Source organism: Chelonia mydas, chromosome 15 (assembly GCF_015237465.2).
Source record: "Chelonia mydas isolate rCheMyd1 chromosome 15, rCheMyd1.pri.v2, whole genome shotgun sequence".
Classification (NCBI taxonomy): domain Eukaryota; kingdom Metazoa; phylum Chordata; order Testudines; family Cheloniidae; genus Chelonia; species Chelonia mydas.
Window position 1 is genome coordinate 17,200,334 of NC_057856.1, and position 19,492 is coordinate 17,219,825.

At 43.9% G+C, this 19,492-nt stretch overlaps 1 protein-coding gene across 11 annotated transcripts in view; it reads left to right on the plus strand.

Moving 5' to 3' along the window:
- The first annotated feature begins 5,135 nt into the window (after positions 1–5,135).
- DGCR8 (DGCR8 microprocessor complex subunit) overlaps positions 5,136–19,492 on the plus strand; it is a 45,665-nt gene continuing 31,308 nt past the window's right edge. The window contains exons 1-5 of one of the 11 annotated variants that reach the window (XM_043529588.1): positions 5,246–5,383; positions 13,682–13,783; positions 16,189–16,248; positions 17,180–18,186; positions 18,701–18,860. In XM_043529588.1, the coding sequence (XP_043385523.1) occupies positions 17,467–18,186; positions 18,701–18,860 (880 nt within the window). In that variant the 5' untranslated portion in view covers positions 5,246–5,383; positions 13,682–13,783; positions 16,189–16,248; positions 17,180–17,466. Of the gene's footprint in view, positions 5,554–13,681; positions 16,249–17,179; positions 18,187–18,700; positions 18,861–19,492 lie in introns of all 11 variants that reach the window. The other 10 variants (XM_043529593.1, XM_043529587.1, XM_043529589.1 and 7 more) reach the window with 10 other exon arrangements.

A 19,492-nucleotide genomic window follows, 5' to 3' on the forward strand; every position in this document is an offset into this window, starting at 1 on the left:
TCTACATAATACTTAGTCCTGCCTCAGTGCAGGGGACTGGATAGATGACCTGCTGAGGTTCTTTCCAGTCCTATATTTCTATGATTCTGTTTTAGCTTTTGAGGACAGATTTAAGATTTTAGGTCATATAACCCTTGCATCTGGTACAAACACTAAGGTACTACTACCTTAGGCAAAAAAAAAGGATGAGAAAACTCCAAGATAATAACAAAAGCATGAGGTAAATACTAAACAGAATGCTCCAACTCAAGTCACAGGCAGTGAGAATGAACTGAAGGGGATAGGTGTAGCACTGCCCTTAAATAGCCATAGGAAGGGTTCTAAAGGCCAGATGGTGTCAATGGAGCCCTAAAAGATACTGCTAAGCAAAGTTCTCAGGCTTTGGTGTGCTGGGCACATGCACACCATAATGGAATACACATTTGCAAGCACTCGAAGAATTATAGCCTCTACACTTTTAAAATGCCATCAGCCATTGTTTTGGTAACAACATTCAAATTAATTGAACGTAATCCTGATGCACCAGAGGTGGCAGGCAGAACTCTGCAGAATTAATCTCCCCTTTAACTTTGGCCACACCTTTCTCATGAACACGTCCCTTTGCATGTCTGCAGGCTAAAATGAGTCCTGTTCTGAACCAGGTGAGTGGACCAAGTTTTTTACCCCTTTGTTTCCTAATGAAATGCAAACACAACACTGGACATTTTCTTCTGTCTTGCTGGAGTTGAAATCAAAACTTTGTGCATTTTCTTGTTTTAAGGTCCAGTAACAGTTTTTTATTTCTCCAGAGGAAGACTTAAGAATTTTAGTGTAACAAAGGGGAACAACTGTGGGAAGAAAATCTATAAAAGTAGACAGAAAGAGAAATCATATTAAGAATTCAGGAGGCTTCTCATTCCCTATGTTGGTGGGTGTTCACTGCTTGAGGGCCTTGGAGTCATGGTACAAGACTCATTGCCCCTGCCACACATCTTCCCACTCTTATGGGGACGACTCCCTTTACAATCAAAAGCAGGGGGAAGGTGAAACAGGAACCTTTAACTAAAGAGAATAAGAGGTTGCTGAAATTAAGTTAATTTATTCCTCCTTTGCCATAGCCATTTTGAGTACAGTATGAGTTACTTTTTAAAGACGGTCTGTATAATATGATATACAAGCCTAGTTTTCCTTGTAAACTTGGCCAGTGTTGAATGCTTGTTTATTACTGTACAACACTTAGCTCCATTACGTGACATGATGGATGTTGTGCCTTTTGTATCTGGTATAGAAGACTATTGGTTTCCCCTCATTAATCTAGTCAGGCTGAATGCTCCAGAAACTCAGTAAACATAGACTTAGAAAACACGAGACAAAATAGCTACTGTAGAGTGAACAAGCCACTTTTTAAAACCCAAATATAATAGAGATTCCTACTTCATGTTCCCTACTCTCTCCTTCCCAGCCATCCCCCAGGAGATGGGACCATATGTTAGGGCGCAGAGATAATTAATCTGTTGATTAGAGAGGGGGACTGGAGTCAGAAATCCTTAGTTCTTTTCCTGGCTCTGACACTGATTTGTGGTGTGATCCTGGGCAAGCCACTTAATTTATGTAAACCTCCTTCTTTATTTCCTGTAAAATGGGAGATGCTTATGTCCTTCAAAGGCTTTTATGAGGCTTAGTGTTCATAAAAGACATTGTGATCCTTCTATAAAATGCTATATAGTGCAAAGTTCTTATAAACAAACTGTATTAAACCAGCCACCTGCCATATTTATTTTTTCTAAGTTGTTATTTTTTGATTACTGGAATGCAAACAAGCATGCTAAACTGTTCCTGGTTGTTTTTCTTCCCTATGGTTTATAATTTTAAAAGAAAACACACTCTAAAATTACAAAATTTTAGAAATATATTTTCCCTCATAGTCTCTCTCTCCCCTACCTATCAGCCCATAGCAAATTTCTACACAAAAGCATGGTATTATAACCTGCTGAAAAGAGAGGTGTAGTCAAGAAATAGTAGTATATATTAAATAGTACTTAGCACTTAAATAATTTTCATTTTCAGAGCACTGTGCAAATATTAATCCTTACAACATCTTTGTGAAGTAATTACTGTTTTAATTTTTTATGAGTCAGAAGTTAAATTATTTGTCTAAGGCAACAAAGAAAGCCAGAGCTGGGATTAGAATTCAAGAAGTTCTAGGCTCCCAAGTCCAGTGGTCAGGCTACTTATTCTACACAATTCCATGTTTATGATGTCAGAATTCTCTATACCCATAAAAATTGAGTAACGTATTGTTGAATTTTAAAAGAAAAATAGTTATTAAGGAGCTAGAAAGTGCCATGTATCAAAAGATGCAAACATTTAAGTGTGATACTTTCTCTGCAACTTTTAACTCTTCCACATGGCTGCACGATATATATAATCTGGATGTCATGCAATCATTCTGATACCAATAAGCATAGCATTTGTATTTTCTCATACACCCACCAAAGGACTGCCTCCTTCTCTTCTGTCACTGAATAAATTGGCACTGTTATGTAGATTATTAACATGATGGGTATAGTTCATTACAAATTCTCATGTCAGTATAAATTCTACAATTAATAATGCAACTACCTGTTTTTTGACACTGTTGAGGCTGAAATAGTCAAAATATGACCTACTGTCTTAGAAAGCCATAGGTATTTCTTACAATGCGTGTGTTAAATATCTCCTTTCAGGTTGCTTTTTAAAATCAGTGATAAAAGCCATCACTTATGAGCCACCATAAAATAACAAATTTGTGTGTGCAAACCTATGTGATGAATAAATAGATTGGAAATTTACTTCAGTTTTAAAGATGGCCTGCAAAGATAAGGAACTAAATTTCAGTAACTTCCCTATAATATCTACTTGATCCCAATAATCAGGCAAAGAGGGGAATTTGGCACATTAAAACCATTTTTCCCCTTCTTTCATCAGTCTTGCTCCTGCTTAAAGGGACATCAATAATAGGATGTCATAGATACCCTAAAACTCCACAGAAGCCAGTGCATCAGGAGTTAAATAAGTTCTTTCTTTTGTGTTGTATGTTTTTGTTTGGTTATTTTATTTTTTGTTGATTTGTTTTTGAAAAAGAAACTTTGAAAAATGGGGTGGGGGGGAAGAGAGTAACTTCAGGACAGTTCCATGCTCCAACCTAATGCTGTTGAAGCTATGATATCACAAGTCAGCATGTACAGAGCTGTCGCATCAGAGCAAGAACCAATAATCATGGGATCAGAAAGAAAGCAAATTATAGCAATACCTTCTTCCTACTATTTCCATAATTGTCTTTGTTTTTATCCTGACACCATACCCTGGCAAATACAATACTACAAAGTGTCCTGAAATAACTTTTGAACTCCATACAATGCAATCGTGGTTGTGTGTATTGCTGGGTGATGATGTAAAGTACCAATGTAACAGTATGATATTGCCAACATAAATGCCACATTATTAGACGTGATTTAACCAAATCAGACCAACTCCTGTGGAAACCCCTACTAAAGGAAATGTTAAGTAAGTGTTATCACTCATAACAGTATTTCTAGGAACCTCAGGACTATCCCATGACTGCAAAAATTGCCTGACAGATGTTCATGGATTTTAAAATCACTAGTCAGGCTTATGAAATGTCATTGCATCATAAGGTTGCAACATGGTGCGATGACTTTCTCATGCACCATTGTCAAATTATGTTGCATATGTAAAATTATTGCAAGCTGGTAACAAATCACAGAACTGGCAGTCCTACATTGCACATCAAGGTAAAGTTACTGAACTTTGATAATTGTGTATGAGCAACTGTGAGGTGTATATTTTAAAGCCTAATTTCAAAGTAATAGAGGAAGAACCATAACAGTAAGTGTCCATTGACTAATTGTAGTATTTATATTAAATGGGTGTGTATGGCATCTTCCTATTTATTATTGGTTTTGTAATTGTACCTTGAGCCCCCAATCAAATTCAGGCCCAGTTGTACTGGGTACTTTACAAACACAGCGTGAAACATAGTCCCTGCCATAGGGAATTTATAATCTAATTTATTTATTAAAGACAAGAAGCTGTAGGTAAAACAAACAGAAGAACTAGGGGAGGGTAAACATGCATCCATGTAAGCCAGCTTTGTATGTGGATTGAGTCAAGGCTATTTTTAATTATAAGATGCAGAGAACAGATGTATAAAATATCAGAAGTATACCTCCCAGACTAGAGAATTTTATAATCTAGTATAAATAGGTAACACAAGTAAATACTGTATCAACACAAGCAGGGCTGATAAAACAGGGAAAAGAGAAATCTCTTGTGAGAGTATTTTTTTTCCCCCTTTGTGTATGGGGAACTCTTGGAGAGTGATAGTTAGACTTGCCCCAGGATCTCTTAGGAATAATCCTGTTGTGCTTGGGTGTGGAAGTGTCAGTGCACAGCACCAACACTGAGGCTAGTTAGCATAGGCCAAGTGAGAAAGGTTTTGGACATGAGGTTGCTAAGCTCACAGACTATTTCAGGGGTAGAGGCCTGTATGTACAAAGAAATACGCAATCTCCAGTGCAAAGAGGATCAAGCCTTCCAGGGACTGCTATCCCATAGTGTACATTGTAATTTGGGTGACTTTAGGTTTCAGGCCTGTGATGTGAACATTTAATAATTCACTGTGTCTAGTAATTCATGGGCCCTGGCCCTAGCTGGCTTTGGGCACTTAGTACAGAAGAATCCAGAGAAGCCACCTTTTGTGGTGAACTGCTTGGCTCCTTCACTGTCAGCAGGCTCCCCATTAGTCCTTGTTGCCCTAGTGGGTGAGATCAGTGGGATTTCCCTGAAAGGGACTCTGGGGCTTTGATGGTGCTTGGATACCATGGTGATGGTTGCCTTGGCAACACACGAGCCAAACAACCCCCATCTTCTGACAGGGATCTCCCAGGGCCTCCTGCACTCACTCTCCCCTAGTCTTAAGAAGGGGCCCAGCGCCTCTCGGCTTCGGACCCTGCCCATTTTTGGGTGCTGAGACGGCCCCTTTCCTCCCTCTCTCGCTGTCTCTCTTCCCCCGCCTCCACCCTTCTCCCATTGGTCACTTTTCCGCAGGGTGTCTCCTAGGTGTGTATCTATTCGCTGAGGGAACTGACATGGTTGAGAAACAGCCAATAGAGCGCGAGGCTGGAAGTGACCGGCAGATGGAAATGCCAGTATGATTGGTTCAGGGCCCGCATAGTCCCGCCCGCGGGAGCAGGAGCCCCGTTGAAGCAGGCGTTTCAAGATGGTGGCGCCTGGGCGGGGGAGGCGGCTCCTGTGAGGAGGCGGCGGCCGAGGCACTCCCCCCCTCCCCCCCACTCCCCCGGCCCGGGAAAGAGGAGCGGCGGGGACACGCGGAATGGCCCAGGTGGGTGCTGAGCCCACAGACTCCCGCGTCGAAGAAGGTGGGCAGGAGCGGGGCCTGCGGCCCAGCCGCTGGCTTGGTGCCGTCCCCCGGCCGGGGTGATGGGGAGGGTTTCCCTCTCCTCCCCACACCCCGCGGGACAATCCTCTACCTCCTCCCCTCGGCACATCGAGGTAACGGGGACTATTCTGCCTCCTCCCCAGAGCCACCCTGGGTGTGTGGAGGCCCCGTCCTACCTGCACCTCCTTCTTTCGAGTCCCCTCCCCCCTGCCCTTGGCGCGGGCAGTGAGGAGGCGCCCGACCTCCCGCAGAATAATGGCGACAAATATCCCCGGGGGGGGGGGGGGAATTCTCTCTGCTTCCCCCTCCCCCCCCCAGTAATATGGAGGATTTTTCCCCGCACATCCTATTGCCCGGCTCGCGGGGGGTGATGGGAAAGAGTCCTCCCCATGCACTTCTTTTGCCCCCCCCCGCCCCCCCCAGGAATGGAGAGGATCCCCCTCTCGCTGCGCGCGCGCACACTCAGTGGGAAAATGGGGATTGGGAATTATTTGCCCTTGCGCATCCCCTCAGCGCGCGTCCCCCTATTCTGTGTAATGAGAGGAATCTCGCTCGCTCACACGCAAGGTGATGGAGGAGCGGGACAGTCCTCTTCATATCCTTTTGCCTATTCACAGGCTCAGCCTTAACAATGTAAGGAGAACTCCGCCCACTCCCTCCGCGCCCCCCTCCCCATCCGTCGGATTCCCTTCACCTTGGGGTAATGAGGAGAAAGAAGCCTGCACATCTTCCTGCTTTCCCACCCCCTCACCTTCACTTCTCTTCCTTCACTTTGGGGTAACAGGAAGGATTTTTCTTGTACACTTTCTTCTTCTGCCTCGCTAGAGTGATGAAGGCTCTTCCCTGCACCTTTTCTATCCCTAATTGTGGATTAATGGGGTGGATTTCCATTTGATACATTCCCAGAACAGTGTGGGGGTTTGCCCCTAATTCTTCTTCTCTGACTGTTTCTTCTGTGGTCAGGAATGGAGATGCTTTCCCCCAATCCTCTCCTTCTTTGAACAATGAAGATTCTTGACCTGATCTGTTTATGTGAGCAATAATGAGGTTTCCCTTGGCCCCAGCTAATGGGGATCCCCCACCTGGCCACTCCTTCCTGACTGGGAAATGAGGATTCTGTACCTGATCACCTTCCAACCCAATAATGGCTGCTCCAGCTATTCTCTTGCCCCAATATAATGGCATCTATGTAACATTTCCTCTATAACCCTTTTTTGCCAACCCAGGCAGTGGGCACAAGTCCTCCTACCATCAGATGGAGACAGGAAACTGGCAATGCTGTGTGCTATCATTTCCCACCCCCAAAGAGGGGTGGGCTGGCTGGCTGAACCTTTTCAATTTCATTTCTGTCTCCAGCAGGTGAGAGATGTCTAGCCAGCCAAAGAACTTTGAACTTATTTTTTAGGTTTTTTTCCTTTGAATTTTTCCCTTTCTGTTATGGTTAGATACTTTTTATGAAAATCCCTAAACTATCACTTCTGCATATTCACATGAACGCTATATGGGGGGTGGTCTTTTGGCTCTGATGTGGTGTTTTCTTGGCAAGAATTACCTTGCAAAAAGCTGCCTTACAATTTGTTTGTTCCCTCTTTTTTGTTATTATTAGGAAGCCAATACTTAAGTGTGGGGTGAATGGAAGCCTTCCTTATTCTTCTCTGTACTCTACAGAACTACAAATGGTCCCACACTGCCTCCACCCCTCCCCCACCATTGAAACCACATTAGCAAGTGGGTCATGCTGTAAATGGAGCAGCTGTTTCACTATTTGAGGGGGGCTTATTTAAGGTGCAGTTTACTGCTGCTTTTTCCAGATAACCTACTATGGTACTCATGGACGGATGTGACTGATTCCCACCAGGTTGCCACCTGGAACTGGAGTACTACTGAGCCCTCTGACCCACCAGCCTGGCTCCCTCTCACACTGTGCTGCTGTGACAAGCTGCAAAGCCTTCCATGCTTGCACTTTCACCAGCATTCACAGAGGTAGAGACTCACCCAGGTGAAGTTACATGCAGGCTCTCTAACCACCAGCCTAGGACCCCAGAGCAGTACTGTCCTGCCCTGCTCAAATCTGGCCCTTATATGGGTTTAATACTTGGTCCGCCTCTCCCTCAGTGTGAAGAGGACCATGCACACTTGTAGTAACCAAGCTACGATTTTCCCCAGACACCTTAGTCAAATGCACATTGATTTGGATTAAAACGTATAAAACAAGTTTATTAACTACAAAAAGACAGATTATAAGTGATAGCGAACAGATGAAAGCAGATTACCTAGTAAATGAACAAAACTGCAAACTGAGTTTAACATACTACAGTAAAAGCTTTTTTATGCAGCATGCTGGGGGAATGGGGGGTGCCAGTAAGTGAAAAATTCCAGTTAACTAAATAGGAGGGAGTTTGGGTGCAGGAGGTGGTGTGGCGTTGGGGTGAGGGAGGGGATGCAGGGTGCAGGCTCTGGGAGGGAGTTTGGGTGTGGGAGGAGGCTCGGGGCAGGGTGTTGGGGCATGGGAGGGGTTTTGGGGTGCTGGATCGGGGGGGGCGCTCACCTCAGGCTGCTTCCCACAAGCGGTAATCTGTCCCTGCTGTTCCTAGGTGGAGGCAAGGATAGGTGGCTCTGTGCATTGCCTGTGCCCCAAGCGCTGGCTCCATTCCTGCCCAATAGGAGCTGTGGAGGCAGCATGCAGAGCCGCCTAGCCACGCCCCTGCCTAGGAACAGCAGGGACAGGTGGCCGCTTGTGGGGAGCCCCTGCCCTGAGCCCCCTCCCAGAGCTCGTGCACCACACCTCCTCCTGTGCCCCAACCCCCAGTCCCACACCCCCTCCTGCACTCCGAATCCCTCATGGCTGTTCCTCCACCTAGGAGCAGCAGGGACATGTTGCCACTTCCTGGGATCCACGTGGAGCCAGGTAGGGAGTCTGCCGGCCCTGCACCAGCCGGACTATAAACCAGACTTTCTATGAAGATTAGAAATGACAGTTTCGAGCTTTCCGGTTGGTACAGGGTCGGATAACACAGCTTTTACTGTAGATAGATAGGATATGAATTAGCAAATTCTCGCCCTGAGTGATAAACCGGCTGGCAGATTCTTAAGGCACGAGCTGCCTTTGCTTTGCAGCTTGGGTATCCCAGGTTTTCATACACAGGCTAGAAATCCCTTTAGTCTGGGACCATCACTTCTCCCAGTTCAGTCTTTGTTCCTCAGGTGTTTCCAGGTGTGTTGTAGGGAGAGCGAGGTACCATTGTGATGTCATTTCCCCTTTTATGTCTTCCCACTTGCTGGAAAGCTCTTTTGCTGTGACCTGGGTGAAACAGTTCACATTGCGTAATGCTGTCTCTGAGAGGTTTCTGTTGTACACAGTTCCTGGGGTAATCCTTGTGCTTGTGTGCATTTCCTCAATAAGCCATTAACATTGTTTGTACTTTTTACTGTTGTACTTAAAAGTCTGCTTTTGGGTGTTTTCAACCTCACAACATGTTTCAGTAACACATACATAGCACATATAATCCAATGAGATATTAATGTCTAGCGGATAAGACTTTTAGAATAATACTTCACAAGGCATACTTTGTGCAAAACATATCCTGATGATATGACAGTGGTGAATAAGAGGGTGCAGGGGTCACAACAGGGATGTGACCATATTGGACAAAATGGTGATCGCTAACTGGCTGCACCAGTGCTCCTTGTGTTTATCTGTGTGGCCTTGTCATCTGTTTTGCATAGGTATGTTTTCTTTCCAGTATGTGGAGAAAATCATGGCTGTATCCCTGTTTGGCTTTTTTACTTGGCCATCTTGATGGCTTCCAGAGATTATTCCCTACCTTCAGAACATGTTTCTCTGTGCCAAGACTGGTGACGTGAAGGAACGTGAACTGTTCTGTGTGGTGGTGATTTATGGGGCCTTCTCCTTTGGAAGTTCAGTTCTGATTTTGTGACAATCGTTAATTCAGCTTTTGTCTTTCAAAACTGAATCTTCTTTGTTTTGTAAGCAGAAAATAACTTCTCTCCTGAAGGCAGTGTTGTCATGCAGACATGGTAGATTCTGATGACATTAAGATAGATGATCCTGAGTGAGAAATTCCTTTTGGGGGAATAGTCTGTAGAGTTTGGGTTGAGGTTTTTTTGGTTGGACTTCTAAGCTGCATTGATTATACAAGTGGCCTGCACTTCTATTCTAAAACATGGCTTTCCGGAGCCAGAGGATGAGGAGGGGAAACCCTGGTTATGGTGAGCCATAGAAAGGACTCAAGTTTCTTCTGAACCACTCATCCTTTCTGGACATCTTGGGCAGGGAATGTACAGTTTCTAACAAGGAACTTAATTTCCTGAAGCCTTTTAGGGCTTTGCCTTTGACTGAACCTGTTCACATTGCTGTGTGCTAGATATTTTCATGTCTCGTGTCTACTCCATCAAGTTTATCTTATAGCAAGAATCTGTCTCCTTCAAAGAATATGCTCAAAAAGGCAGCAAAAATTAGGATGGGTAGTATGTTGTCTTGTGATTCAGTGGTGTTTTTGTTGTTCTTTATAATCCCTGACAGCATCCTATATACTGTCCCATTAGAATGTGAAGAAAGTAAACTCCTTTCCATGCTCTCCTTCCAGATGGAGGTCTAGCATTCCATAATTCAGATGTTCTATTTGGTGGAGTTAGGTGTCCTATAGATCAATAAGAGACAGACCTATGTGTCTGTATTCCCTCCAGTTTATCAGAAGTTCCTTCAATTTTTTGTTCTGAATGTTCAGGGTGCTTAATTTCCACTTGACAGTAGCATTCCACATCTTCTCAAAGGTACTCGTAGTTCTTACTGCAGTTTTCCAAAAGGATGGTGTTAGTCAGATTTACATAGACAATTTTTTAGTATGGTTATGTTGGGCATATGGCTTAGCAGTCGGCATGAATCTTCAGGGAATCCAATGTCTGGATGATAAATGAGAACCTTTCTCTACCATAGGAATTAATGTCTCTTGGGGTTAGTAATTTAATACCTTGATAGGTAAGCTGTTCCTTTTGGAATATTTTAATAGTGAAGCTGCAATCACAGATGAGTTTCTTGATCCATTTGGCCTTTGTAACAGCTGAGGGCATGTCTTGAGGTTCTGAGTTCCATAATGCCATTACTGGATCTAGTGTGCTTAGCATGCTGGCTGTCTTAATCCAGGCTCCATTTGGCTCTGTTTTTAGCAGAGGGCCCACCAAATCATCCCCTTAGAAAACAGGTGGCATAAAGGGGGTAGAAAGAGGCCCAGTAAAATACCCTCTGCATAAGGGGGTCTCCCCACTGGCTCTTTATAGGTCCTCTCTCTCCGTTCCTGATGTTAGAGGTGTGGGTGAGGATGTGGCTGGGAGTGCTTCTGTGCTCTGCCTATTCTTAGCTTCTGATGTCTCATGGGGAGCCATGAGAAACAGAAGATAAGTTAGATCAGACTTAGGGTAGCTCTGATGCCAGCAGCCAGGCACAGGACAAAAAATGCAAGAAGCACAAAGTTGGCTTAAAGGCGCCTTTGGCCTTCTTAACTCCATTCCAGCTGAAGTGCAGGTACCAAGTAACAGACAGCTTGATTCCCAGTTCATCACTTCAACTTTGATGTGAAGGAAGGACTAAGCAACAATAATTTTACAGGCAATAAAATCCAGACAGGGCACAAAAGCTGCCAAATCTTGGCAGGTAAAAAGGAAGTTCCTGTCCCATTGCTGTAAAACTTGGCCCAAGAATAAACTTCTTGAGCTGTAGCTGGACACAGCCTGGAAAAGAGAAACTGCAGTAATTAGTATTTTTGTGATATGCCACAAAAGATGATCTTTCTAGTTGGATCTGAGAGCTTCCTGATCAGACAGGGAGGTAAACTGTTCTTCAAGGTCAGGAACATATTAGGTCTTGGAGTGGGTACTTCTTTCATCCTTGGGATTTTGAATTTGTGTACATAATTTCTACTCCTTACAGCCAGCATTCTTCTCAAGAATCCTTCTGGAGAACCTGGACCATTTAGGAGGCATTGGTTCCCAAAGTTAGTGAATTTATGCTGAGATTATTGGTTTTATCTTCCCTTCAGCCAAAACTTTCTGATGAAAAGCTTATTTTACCATGAAGAACCTAGGAATTTGTCATTCAGTCTGGCCATTATGTAGGTGTATGTGATGAAAATGGGTTTTTGTAATGGATGCATTCCACAGAGGTATAAAAGTGTAGGGCTGTTTCACACAGTCTAGAGAGTTTCAGAGCCTGATGGAAAAATAGCAAATCAGATCACTTAGAACATTAATATAACAATCTTGCTGCCTTTTCAGGATGGGATGGATAAACACTTAGCATCAGCACCCTGAGGGTCCAAGTATTAGCCATTCAGGTTTTACAGAAGCAAAATAGAACTAATTTCCAGTGGCTTCCCATCCAGAATAATGGGATTATTTTAGAGCAATTAAATTGAGGCTTTCATAGATTTTAAAAGGGGACGACGACAGAGGGGAGCACTGTGATCTTGTAGTCTGGCCTCCTGTTTAACACAGGCCAGAGGACTTCCCTGAATTAATTCGTTTGAATTAGAGCATGTCTTGCATAAACATCCAGTCGTGATTTAAAAATTGCCAGCGATGAAGAATCCATCACAATCTCTGGTACAGATGCTCCCCGTGTTATGCAATTGTTCCGTTCTGGAACGCCTTGCATAACTCGACTTTTGCTTAAGTTGGAAAAGTATTCCTGACTGTTACACCAAAAAAACCCCAAAACCACCCTCCTATTTCTAGATTATGGAACTTTTTCCATAAATGCGAATTTGCGGAAGTTGGGTCTTGCATAACCTGGGGAGCGTCTATAAATTGTTCCAATGGTTAACTACCCTCACTGTTAAAAATTTGTGTCTTGTTCCCAGTCTGAATTTGTCTAGCTTCAACTTCTGGCCATTGGATTTCTTGCTGTACCTTTCTCTGCTAGACCGAAGAGCCCATTATCAATGTTTTGTTCTCCATATAGGTACTTATTAATAGGCTGATTCTGTCACAGAGGTTGTGGAAGTCATGGATTCCGTGACTTTCTGCAACCGCTGTGACTTTTGCAGCTGCAGTGGCAGGTGCGGCTGACCCCAGAGCAGCCACCCCTGAGGCCAGCTGCTCAGGGGCCTCATGGCCAATCGCACCAGCTGCTGCTCTGGTGGCCCCAGGCAGCTGGCCCCAGGGAGTGCCCGAGCAGCGGTCCCTGGGGCCAGCTGTACCAGCTGCTGCTCAGGTGGCCCCAGGCAGCTGGCCCCGGGGAGCGCCTGAGCAGCTGCTGTGCGCCCCTGCCCAGCACTCCCCCAGATTTAGTCATGGGTATTTTTAGTAAAAGTCATGGACTGGTCACAGGCTGTAAATTCTTGTTTATTGCCCGTGACTGGTCCATGACTTTTACTAAAAATACCCATGATTAAATCGTAGCCTTAACTATAAGGCATGTCTTCCAATCCTTAAATTGTTCTCGTGGCCCTTCTCTGAATATTCTCCAGTTCATCAACATTCTTCTTAAATTGTGGACTCTAGAACCAGAGACAGTATTCAGTAGTGGTCATATGAGTGCCAAATACCTTCCCGGTCCTCAGTATTTCTATGTTGATACATCTAAGGCAGAGGTGGGCAAACTATGGCCCGTGGGCCACATCCGGCCCGTGGGACCGTCCTGCCTGGCCCCTGAGCTCCTGGCCCGGGAGGCAGTCACCCCTCCCCAGCAGCCACACTGCCACGTGGTGCAATGCTCTGGGTGGCGGGGCTGCAGAGCCCGGCCTGACCTGGTGCTCTGTGCTGCGCAGCTGCCTGTCCTGGTGCCGCCACACTGCCTGCCACCGGTGCTCCAGGCAGTGTGGTAAGGGAGCAGGGACCGAGGGGGGCGGGGAGGGGGTTTGTATAGAGGGCAGGGGAGTTTGGGGGGTGGGCAGGGGCGTGGATAGGGGTCAGGGCAGTCAGAGGCGGGGAATAGGGGGTTGAATGGGGGCAGTCAGGAAGGAGAGGAGGGGTTGGATGGGGTGGTGGGGGGCAGTCAGGGGACAGGGAGCTGGGGGAGGGATGGGGCAGGGGTCCCAGGGTGGGGGGGAGTCAGGAAGGAGGGGGGGGTTAGGGGCGGGGGACAGTTAGGGGTGAGGGGTCTGGGGGGTGGTTGGATGGGGTAGGAGTCCCGGGGGGGCCGTCAGGGGGCGAGAAGCGGGAGAGTCAGATAGCTGTCTGGGAAGGCACAGCCTCCCCTAACCTGCCCTCCATTCTCAATTTCAGAAACCCAATGGGGCCCTCAGGCCAAAAAGTTTGCCTGCCTCTGATCTAAGGGATTGCATTAATGTTTTTGGCCACAACATCTCAGTGGGAACTCATGTTCAGGTGATTATTCATCATGACCCCTAAGTCTTTTTCAGAGTCACTGCTTCCCATGGTAGTCCCCCTTAAGTATTCCTTTTTGTTTCTAATCTAATTAAACAAAAAAAAGCCTACCCTTTAACTCTGCTGTCCATAGATTTCTGCTTGTGTCCTTTGGTTTCAGTTAACAATTTTCTGCAGTTCCTAGCTTCTGATTTATATTAATTACTCTCAGCTTCCCCTTTCTTCTATTTGTTCATTCACACATACCTATATTTATATAGGTATAGGTATGTGTATATATATTTAGTAGCCAGGTTGGATTTTTAACCATGCGGTCTTCTTTCTCACTTGTGGGATTATGGCTATTTGGGCTTCTAACAAAATGTTCTTAAACAGTTCCCAATTAAACTTTTTTCTCTTTAAATTCTTTCTTCCAACTGATTTGGCTCATAACTTTCAGCTTTGTGAAATTGGCCCTTTTAAAGCATTAACTATGTTACTGATTTGTATTTGTTTTCTGTTTGCATATATTAAATGTGATCAAATCGTGATCACATTTGTACCTTAGTCTACCACTGATTTTTAGCTTTGTGCTCAGTTCCTTTTTGTGAAGTTGAGGTCTTTTATCAAATTCTCCCGTGTTGGATACAATGCTTTTTGAGTTAGGAAGTTGTCTTCTATAATATTGAAAAGTTCTGAGGATGTTTTAGTACTGGGAGCATGAGACCTCCAGCATATGTCACTCGGATTGAAGTCCCTGATGATCACACACTTAAACGTTCTATATAGGTGCTCATCTTGTTGCCTAGTTTGATTTGGCAGTCAGTAGCTGACCCCATCTAATATCCCGTTATGTGATTAAGTGTTAGGACGTTGATCTGTAAGCATTCAGCATTGTTTTCTTTTGAGTTGTTAGTGACTTGGAAACAGGTACAGGAACTCCTCACTTAAAGCTATCCTGGTCAACATTGTTACAATTTTGCTCGTTTAAAGTTGTGCAATGCTCCCTTCTAATGTCGTTTGGCAGCCGCCTGTTTTGTCCACTGCTTATAGGAAGAGCAGCCCATTGCAGCTAGCCGGTGGGTGGTTAGAACCGGAGTGGACTGGCAGCCCCCCATCAGCTCCCTGCTCCCCTAAATTCCCTGTGCAGCAGCTGCTCAGCAGGCTATCAATTGCCGGAATTCAGCTGTCCCTCCCCCCACTGCCATGTGCTGCTCCTGCCCTCTGCCTTGGAGCTGCTCCCCGAGACTCCTGCTTGCTGTGTGGGCAGGAGGGGAAGAAGAGGGGGGCTAATGTCACGGTGTCCCCCTGCTCCTGCACCCTGCTTACCCCATCTTCCATAGAGCAGGGGGGACACACGGAGGGAGGGAGCCGCTGCCTTAGGCAGCAGCTGCAGTCTGGTCTCAGCTTGCTGATCTAATTAACAAGGCAGTGTACTTCTGACCCCACTCTTCATACTTAAAGGGGAAATGCGCATCTCTATCTCTCAAACACACAGGGTGTGTGTCTCTGTCTGCCCTCCCACCTTTCCTGTTGCCTTGTAGAGTGTGAGAGTTAACCCTTGAGGGCTCAGCCAATTGCTATTTCATCATTTAGCAGTAAGGCATTCCCTGGGAAATATCCCACCCTCTGACTCCTCCACCTCAACCAAGCTTCACAATCATCATCACTGTGTACCAGTATTACATTGTTTGTTTAAAACTTGTACTGTGTGTGTATACTGTCTGGTGAAAAAAATTTCCCTGTAACCTAACTCCCTCATTTACATTAAGTCTTATGGGGAAATTGGATTCGCTTAACATCGTTTCGCTTAAAGTCGCATTTTTCAGGAACATAACTACAACGTTAAGTGAGGAGTTTCTGTAATGTAATTTTTGACTGTCACTCCTCTTTTCCTTTACCCGTGATTTGATCCTTCCTAATTAGATTATAACAGTTGATTTTAACATTCAAATCATGCTTTGTTCTTCTTTCGTTCATCGGGACTTCAGCCTGGTGCTTCACATTTCACAGTTGCTTTGACTCAAAACTGCCTTTTTTGTGGCCTAGCCAAGCTTCAATTCTTTCTTGTTTTTTTATCTTTCATCTATCTCTACATGGGTAGGCTTGGCATGTTGTAATCCATTACTTTTTGAATGCTTTAATTACCTGTCCTGTCTGTTTTGTAGCTTGGATCCTGTTGTTGAAATTCACTTAGCTGGGTTGGCATAGAGATACATTAGAGAATTATAATTGGCTTCTCTAAGTCCCCCTATGGTAACCCAGACATCTTGCCCTTGCTTCTTCATGTGTGGTGGTACTACTGACAAAGACTTCTGAAATGTTTGGGTACAATTTCTCTACTGCCCGGCAAGTTTTTGAATAGAGCAGACTCAGCCAGCTGACTCTCGTAGGGGGAGTAACATCACTTTATTTCCTGCTGGTAGGAGGACTTACACCCACTGTATGGGGTGGCACAAAGGGACTTGGCGAAACCAAATTAGCAGGTAAGAAAGAACTATAAAAGCGGCCTCTTTCCTTCCCCAGGTACGCAGGGCCCTGCACAGACAACAATTAACCTCCTCCCTTCTCCTCTCCCCCCGCCCCCCCAATTATATAGAAAGCAAGTAAGATGGTATTTAGAGCCTATTTGATGTAACATTGTAAAATTACAGAGTAATTGAATATGTGTGCCAGTCTAAAGTACCTAAAATACTTTGGCTAGTAGATGCTGCTCAAAATTAATAGTAATGGTTACAAGACTTCAGTTTTAGCACTCAGGATTTAGGTTCTAAATATGTCATGAGTAAGGAATTCTAGTGACCTGTAATAGTCATGAATATAAGACCATACAACTGTTAGCATCCCTACTTAGAAAAACTCTATTCAGACTTTTTAGTAGGTGATCAAATTTTTTGTGTTATAGTATCCAGAGAGTAATTTCTGATTTGATAAACTGTTCTGCAAAATATTGCAAATAGTTAATTGAACACTGAAAAAAATAATCTACTGTCTCTTAAGAACATGGTCAAATTTTAAGCCTTAGCTATTTGACCCTGCTTTAACATTGCAAACTAGTTGTCTTTTGAATATATAGATAAGTATCTTAGTAACAGAATGCTATTTAATACCAAAACCAGCTGTTTTTATCTGACCCATTTAAAAACTAGTGCTTTGCACCTGCTGGTCATGCCGCAGTAGTTACCAATAGGTTTTCCTTGAACTGTGCTGGCGTAATGTGATTCTGGCGTACAAACAAAGAAGCAATGAAAGCTCTTAATTCTGGTTAAAAAAGAGCATTACAATCAGTTGGAAGTTAAAACAGATGTGCAAGTATCCTTTTTAAGTAAGAGTTTGGGAAGGAATTCCATTTTTACCTCTGATGAATGGGACAGTTGACTTTCAAGCTCTTCGTGACAAATCTTTTTCTTTTTGTAGGTTGAAAGAAGAAAAGGAGACCTGCTTGCCCAATGAAGATGCACTCTACTTAGTCTTCAGCTATTTAAGCTGAATGCATTGTGATTTCCAATAATTGAGACAGTGATTCTGAAAGCTGTCTACATTAATGAAAAGAACAATGTAGTCAGCTTAACTGAACCATCAGTGTTGCATATTGAATAGAACATGATAAACCTATCTTGATGGACTTGTGCATGTTAGGAATATAGATTATATACGTTTATTTAAAGCCTTGTTTTTTAAAACAGTAGTTTTACAGTTTAAATATGGAGAAAACTGAAAATGCACCTCCCCTCCCCAAAGAACCTGCAAGAGAAATGAATGTGGAGAACCAGACTTGTCCCCCACCTCTGCCGCCTAATGAACAGCCTCCACCACCTCCCCTGCAAACGTCCAGTGACGCAGAGGTAATGGACGTTGGCTCTGGTGGTGATGGACAGTCAGATACCCCTGCTGGGGACGCGCACACTGTCTGCAGAACACAGCTTCTGACAAAGGGATCTGCTTGCTACAAAACTCGTCTTATAATAGACCCTAACAATAGTGACCAAAGTCCAAGAACTGCTCGTCATGCACCTTCAGTTCGAAAGTTCACCCCTGATCTTAAGTTACTTAAAGATGTAAAAATTAGTGTCAGCTTTACAGAAAGCTGCAAAAGCAAAGACAGAAAAGTTCTGTACACTGGAGCTGAGCAAGATTATAAGCCAGATACAGATTTTAGTATTAATAATGTCAATGGGGATTTGTATGTTTGTCCTTTTGGTGGTAGTAATGGTAAAACTGTAGGTGTAGGGGGTGAAAATGATGACAAGAAGGATGATGAAAATGATATTGATCAGGAAAAGAGAGTGGAATATGCAGTTCTGGATGAGTTAGAAGATTTTACTGACAATTTGATGGAAATTGATGAAGGAGGAGGGTTCACATCTAAAGCAATCGTTCAAAGAGATAAAGTGGATGAAGAAACCTTGAATTACTCTTATGAGGTATGTAAATATTTTTTACCAAGTGATTAGAAAAACTTATGCAAAGATGTGTAAGAAAGACCACATCTAAGAGCTTGCAGTCTTGAAGACAAAAATGCAAAATTCTTCGACAGAAGAAATTCTATCCATTATGCACAACTTAAATTAAATTATCCTTTAATTTATTCAATTAATTATAGTAAGAATTTTGGTGGTTAAAATTTTGAATGATATAGCAAAATACTTTAGAAGGTGCTGAATTTAGCTCTGAATTATGATATATTGCCTTTTAACAGACTCTTTAAGGGCTGCCTGGATATGTAGGTTTCATTCAGTTCCTTTCAGATTGTCATGAAATATCAGTTGCTGATGCAGTGACCATTTATGAAAATTTACCTCCTTGTTTTTCAGTCTCTTCAGAATCTTTCATCCAACTCCATAGGCAAACTAGGTATAAATAATGTGTACCTTTTCTTGACAGAGCAAGGGACAGTAGTAGCTATAGAAGGATGGTATTTGACCATGTCTTTTTCAGGATGATTTTGATAATGATGTGGATGCTCTGCTGGAAGAGGGCCTTCGAGCTCCCAAAAAGAGGAGAATAGATGAGAAATATGGAGGTGAGAGTGACCACCCATCTGATGGAGAGACAAGCGTGCAGCCAATGATGACCAAAATAAAAACTGTTCTTAAAAGTAAGTTACTTTTAATTAAGCCTCTGATTTTTCTGTGGTGCATGTATGTAGAATTGTGGGTAATTCAGTGTTGGAACTTAGTAAAGACAGACTAGTATGGTTCTTACTGTTAAAGGGCCTCGCTTCATAGGATAGGACCATGACATTTCTAGATTTCAGAATTTAATGTTTGAGAATTTTTGTGTTCAGTCCTTCTCCATAATGTACAAATTTATTATATGGATTTATGGAGATGTGATGGGATTTCCTGGGGTGCAACCTGGACTGTGGGATTGCTGAGCCCTCTATCCCATCAACCTGGGCTCCCTCGCTCACTGTGATGCTGTTAGCAAGCTACAAACCTCTGGCAGGTACTGCACTTACACAGATATCCACAGGCAGGGACACCCCCAATTGAGTTACACGAGTGCTTCTCACAACCACTCATGAACCAACAATAAAGAGGCTCTAGCCAATTCCCCCCATCCTTGCACCCTAGAACTGTACTGTCTTGCCCTGGTCAGAAGCCTGACCAGTGTAAGTTCATTACCCAGTCCCTCTCCCCCCCCTTGATATGGGGAGGACACACCCTAGCCTTGTACACTGATCTGAGATTTCCCAAGCACTTCAACCAAAACACACTGTTTTAAGTA